This window comes from Hemiscyllium ocellatum, chromosome 12 (genome assembly GCF_020745735.1).
Source record: "Hemiscyllium ocellatum isolate sHemOce1 chromosome 12, sHemOce1.pat.X.cur, whole genome shotgun sequence".
In the NCBI taxonomy this organism is placed as follows: domain Eukaryota; kingdom Metazoa; phylum Chordata; class Chondrichthyes; order Orectolobiformes; family Hemiscylliidae; genus Hemiscyllium; species Hemiscyllium ocellatum.
Genome location: NC_083412.1, coordinates 12,157,027 through 12,163,026, shown reverse-complemented (window position 1 = coordinate 12,163,026; position 6,000 = coordinate 12,157,027). Strand labels below are relative to the sequence as shown.

Sequence of the window (6,000 nt, the reverse complement as noted above, 5' to 3'; positions counted from 1 at the left end):
TAATTTGATGCCATGAGATGTTTTTGGGCCCAGAGTCAATGTTTAGGATTCCCAGTGTTACTCCTTCCTGACTAAGTAGCATTATGCCACAACCTCTGGCAGGTCAACATTGCCATCGAACATGATATACCAAGAGACAGTGACGGTGGTGTCTGGAAACATAGTCATACTTCCTGCCTTAAGATAATTTGATTTATCCGTGGGTCAGTTCTCCCAATTTTGGTGAGTCCCCAAGTGTTAGCAAGGAGGATTTTTCATAAACACGGCTGGGTTTCTCATCAGCATTTCCAGGTGATTCATCCGGTTTCATTCATAGTGGCATGCTCTTGCTGAGTAGCTTGCTCTGCCATATTACTATGGACCTGGAGTCATTTATGGATCAGACCAGGCAAGCATAGCAGATTCCTTCACTTGTGAACCAGATGGGTTTTCACAAAAATCATTGGTTTCGTGGTCACTGTCAGACTAACTTTGCAAACTTAATTAATAAATATGGAATTAAATTCAATTTCTATCAAAGAGGAGTTTGAATACGGTACCCAGAGTATTAGCCTGGGACTCAGGATTATAAATCTCATGACAATAAATCAAAAGAAGAAGTGAAGAGAATGGAGATGTGGTAGAGTTGAACAGGAAGGAGTAAAAAATGAGGTCTGCAGATGCTGGAGATCACAGCTGCAAACGTGTCGAACAGGAAGGAAGCAACATTTTGGTAAAACATAAGTGATTTATTTAGCACCCAGTTTTCATCAATATCAACACTATATCCAAACAAAGCTATATATACACATTAAAACACTTATAGCTCAGCATTTCCCGACAGGACAGAAATACTATCAATTGGCATAAGCAACAAAAACCTGCAATTTACTAATTCTTTATATATATGTTTTGCACAAAATAGTTGATTAAATAACACAGGCTCAACAACATAAATGTGACTGCAAAACGGATTCTAAATAAAAAAGACATTGCAAAATGACTGTCGTAGGAAGTGATTCTATATTAAGCATAAAAACAAATCAAATTAGGGTCTTAAATTTACAACAATTACATAACTTTGTTAATTAAGATTCTTTGGTAAGAAATACAATTGTAACTGGACTTTGCTCTTCCAACTCACTCTTCAGTTGCCATTTTAACCAAGTGATTTTTTGGAATCTCAAACAGATGCCATCTCTGTGTTTTAGACAGATCAGTAGCACCAAGTTTCTTGTAAAAGTTGATTGAACGTTGGTTCCAGTCTGCCACAACGAAATGCATGCTGCTACAGTCGTGCTGCATAGCAACCTGAGACACAGCAGAGTTCACTCTCAACACAAGTTTGTTCCCACAAGTACAAATCCAATGGCAATTTATTCAATGGCTCCTTTCAAAAAATCCACACACAATAGAAAGCAACCATTTAGTCCATTATATCTGTGCTGGCACTTTGGTAGAGCCATCTAATTAGCCTCACCGCCTTACTCTATCCCCATAGCTTCGTAATTTTCTTTCCTTCAAGTTCACAGAATTACTACAGAACAAGAGGAGGTTTGTCCCATCATGTATAATTGGTACTCTTAATGAGCACCTCACCTCATGCAATTTTCCTACCTTTCACCCTTAACTGTACTCTTCAAATAATAATTCAATTCCTCTCTGAAACCCTTGATTGAACTTGCCCCCCCCCCCCCCACACACACACACACACACTCTCAGGAGAAAGTGAGGTCTGCAGATGCTGGAGATCAGAGCTGAAAATGTGTTGCTGGAAAAGCGCAGCAGGTCAGGCAGCATCCAAGGAACAGGAGAATCGTGGTTTCGGGCGTGAGTCCTTCCTGAAGAAGGGCTCATGCCCGAAACGTCGATTCTCCTGCTCCTTGGATGCTGACTGACCTGCTGCGCTTTTCCAGCAACACATTTTCACCCCCCATACTCAGGTAGTGTATTCCCAAGCACTGTGTGAGAGACAAGGATTTTTCAGATTTTGTTTCCTTCTAACATTGATTTAAAATCTGTACCCTCTTGTTCTTGATTTGATCAGAATGGACATTTTCTCCTCATTTACTCCTCATGATTTTGAATCTCCTTTCAGCCTTATCTTCTGCAAGGAGAAGTATCTCAGTTTCTCCAATTCATTTTGAGAACTGAAATCCCTGGAACTTCTCATAAATCTCTTCCTGCACTTACTGGAATTTTTCATACCTTATCTAAAAAAGATTGCTGCCCAGAACTGTATACCAAACTCCAACTGAGGCTGAATTAGGTGTCTAATGCAAGATATTTTCCAATACCCTTTGGAAAATTACCATTGAAGTAGCTTTTAGGTATCATCATCCAGAGCACTGCATTTAAAAATAACGTTGAAATTTCCCCCTATGGTTCTTTTGCCATTTGTGTCCTCCGTTAACCAACTTTACTGTCAGTGAAAACAGTTTCCTGCTATACTCTTCATTCTTTTGGATAGTTTCATCAAATCTCAATTATTTGTGTAGCAAGAACAATTCCAGATTCTCCATATAACGGAAGTGTCTCATACCTTGTAGCATTGTAAAATATTGGGTGGCATGGTGGCTCAGTGGTTAGCACCAGGGTGCCAGGTTCGATTCCAGCCTCGAGTGACAGTCTGTGTGGAGTTTGCACATTCTCGCCATGTCTGTGTGGGTTTCTGCCGGGTGCTCCGGTTTCCTCCCACAGTTCAAAGATGTGCAGGTCTGGTGAATTGGCCATGCTAAATTGCCCATAGTGCTTGGTGCATTAGTCAGAGGGAAATGAGTCTGGGTGGATTACTCTTCGGAGGGTCGGTATGGACTTGTTGGGTTGAAGGGCCTGTTTCCACACTGTAGGGAATCTAAATCAGTGAGGCTGATGGAATACTGTATGCAGAAATATGGAACATGTTGTCTGCACATGGTGGAGGCAGATACTCTCACAAGATGAAGCAGCATCTGGCTGAGCACTGAAAATGCCAGGGCATAGTAGCTAAGGACCAAGTGTAGGTAAATGGGATATTAAAGGAGCACTGTCTTGTCCTAAGACAATGTTTGAAGCATGACATTAGTTTGTCGTTGTTGGTCGGCATAGACATGGTAGACCAAAGGGCCTGTTGCTATGTTGTAAGACTCATCTACAAAATCTTCTCTGCGCCTTTCCCCAAATGCTTAACATCCCAGGTATTTGAACACAATACCCTAACAAAGGCTTAGTCGTTATTGTATAAAGATTGAGCAAAACAACTCACTTATGTACTCCATGCCTCAAAGTACTTTTTGAATAAATCTCAACATATGGCATTAAAAGAACATGAAATACAGCAGGAAAAGTCACAAGACCTCTGTCCATAACATATGCACAGTCCAGGGCCTCATTTCTAAACAGACCCTTAGTAGAAAGGACTTATAGTACACAGAGGGTAATGGATTAACAGGGACTATTAATGAATAATGCATCTTCCTGGAGGCGAGTATGAACAGCACAGTAAAATCCAGGAAAAGCTCAATGAAGGGATCAGCTCCCAGTTGCCTGAAACCCAGCCACCAAATTTGGAAAATTATAATGGGGAAGAAAAAATGAACTTGCATATTAAAGGGACACTGTCTTGTTCGAAGCATGACATTATATTTAAATAGTTTGAATAATGGGGACAGAGAGGACGAAAGAAGAAGAAGAAAATAGTCTCATTTTTCTTAAGAGTTCTTGTGATGGCTAGCATTTATTGCCCATTCCTAATTACCCTGCAGAAAGTGGGGGGGAGTTTCTTTCATTCTCAAACTGCTGCAGTCAATGAGAGGCAGGGTGGGTGGCTGTGGCCACATTGTCACGAGCGAGGGGGGTCTTGGGATTTTGACCCAGCGATCCTAAGTCAGGATGGTGATGAACTTGAAGGAGAACTTGCAGGAGGAGGTATCTTCCATCCATTTCCAACATTCTATGCTTTTGGTTTGTGGCACACTTCATTACATTAATTTCATTCCCACTCATCAAGGCCAAAGACTTCCTTCTAGGGCTTTGTGTACCAGAACTGGGATGATTTTCCTCAGTTACCTTTTCTTAACTCTCGTGAAGCTATTTTAGTTTTCCTTGCTCAGATTGCGACGGCTAAAACCCAAAAGACTAACAGAATGGGAAGTGGTGACCAGCAGTTGAGAACCCCAGGCTAATCTTTATGGTTTGAATCCCACCATGGTATGTGGTGAAATTTTAATCTACTAAAAACTGAGTTTTAAAAGTGCTGGTCGAATGCCAACCACATACCACTGTCACTCAGGAAACCTTACCTGTTCTGACTGATACGTGATACCAGATCCACAGCAATTGGAGGATTACGATGGGAAATAAGTGCATGCCAAGCCAGCAACACCCATATCCCTTATATCAACAAAAAGAAAAATGCTCTCACATCAAGAATAAAATTTGGAAAACTCTCACCCTTAACAAAAATGTTTGTGCCTTCTCATTCTTTGAGAAAAGTAGCTATAAAGAGAAGCTGAAAGATAGTAAATAGGAATCACTTTTTGTTTACCTGACTGATCTTCTTCAGAATTTCTGAACCAATTCCATATCCTGCAAAGGGAATCCAAAACATTACTATAGCCCAGGTAATTTGTCTAAAGAAAATTTACTAGACAGGGAATGCTGAAGGAGTTGGTCACATTGGGACTTTGGTCTCTATAAATCTTATCAGTCATAGAGATGTACAGCATTGAAACAGACCCTTCAGTCCAACCCATACGTGCCGACCAGATATCCCAACACAATCTAGTCCCACCTGCCAGCACCCGGCCCATATCCCACCAAACCCTTCCTATTCATATACCCATCCAAATGCCTCTTAAATGTTGCAATTGTATCAGCCTCCACCACATCCTCTGGCAGCTCATTCCATACACATACCACCCTCTGCATGAAAACGTTGCCCCTTAGGTCTCTTTTATATCTTTCCCCTCTCACCCTAAACCTATGCCCTCTAGTTCTGGACTCCCCAACCCCAGGGAAAAGACTTTGCCTATTTATCCTATCCATGCCCCTCATAATTTTGTAAACCTCTATAAAGGTCACCCCTCAGCCTCCGATGCTCCAGGGAAAACATTCCCTATTCAGCCTCTCCCTGTAGCTCAGATCCTCCAACCCTGGCAACATCCTTGTAAATCTTTTCTGAACCCTTTCAAGTTTCACAACATCTTTCCAATAGGAAGGAAACCAGAATTGCACGCAATATTCCAACAGTGGCCTAACCAACGTCCTGTACAGCTGCAACATGACCTCCCAACTCCTGTACTCAATACTCTGACCAATAAAGGAAAGCATACCAAACGCCTTCTTCACTATCCTATCTACCTGCGACTCCACTTTCAAGGAGCTATGAACCTGCACTCCAAGGTCTCTTTGTTCAGCAACATTCCCTAGGACCTTATCAGTTCTGTTTATTCTCCACAGTTCCTTGGGAAATATGCCAGAAAATAATAGACTAGTGCTTGACTGGAGGTACGCTTAGATTTGATTCCCATTATGAAAACAGGCCCTTCAGCCCAACAAATCCACACAGACCCTTCAAACAGTAACCCACCCACACCCATTCCCCTACCTTATATTTAGCCACCGTGCCCACCCCATAATTTGGTTCAACAAAGTGTTCAGTGTTGTGGTTCTGTTCGCCGAGCTGGGAGTTTTTGTTGCAAATGTTTCATCCCCTTTCTAGGTGACATCTTCAGTGCTTGGGAGCCTCCTGTGAAGTGCTTCTGTGCTGATTCCTCCAGCATTTATACTGGTTTGAATCTGCCGCTTCCGGTTGTCAGTTGCTGTCCGCTGCAGTGGCCGGTATATAGGGTCTAGGTCGATGTGTCTGTTGATAGAATTTGTGGATGAGTGCCGGAGGAATCAGCACAGAAGCGCTTCACAGGAGGCTCCCAAGCACTGAAGATGTCACCTAGAAAGGGGACGAAACGTTTGCAACAAAAACTCCCAGCTCGGCGAACAGAACCACAACAACGAGCACCCGAGCTACAAATCTTCTCACAA

General features: G+C 42.2%; 1 protein-coding gene across 2 annotated transcripts in view; it reads right to left on the bottom strand.

Annotated features, from left to right (window-relative positions):
- Positions 1–707: 707 nt before the first annotated feature.
- Positions 708–6,000, bottom strand: part of LOC132820938 (diamine acetyltransferase 1-like) — a 39,166-nt gene continuing 33,873 nt past the window's right edge. For both annotated transcript variants that reach the window (XM_060833327.1, XM_060833325.1), the window contains exons 5-6: positions 4,505–4,545; positions 708–1,290 (exon numbers count right to left, since the gene is read on the bottom strand). In XM_060833327.1, the coding sequence (XP_060689310.1) occupies positions 1,120–1,290; positions 4,505–4,545 (212 nt within the window). In that variant the 3' untranslated portion in view covers positions 708–1,119. The remainder of the gene's footprint in view (positions 1,291–4,504; positions 4,546–6,000) is intronic.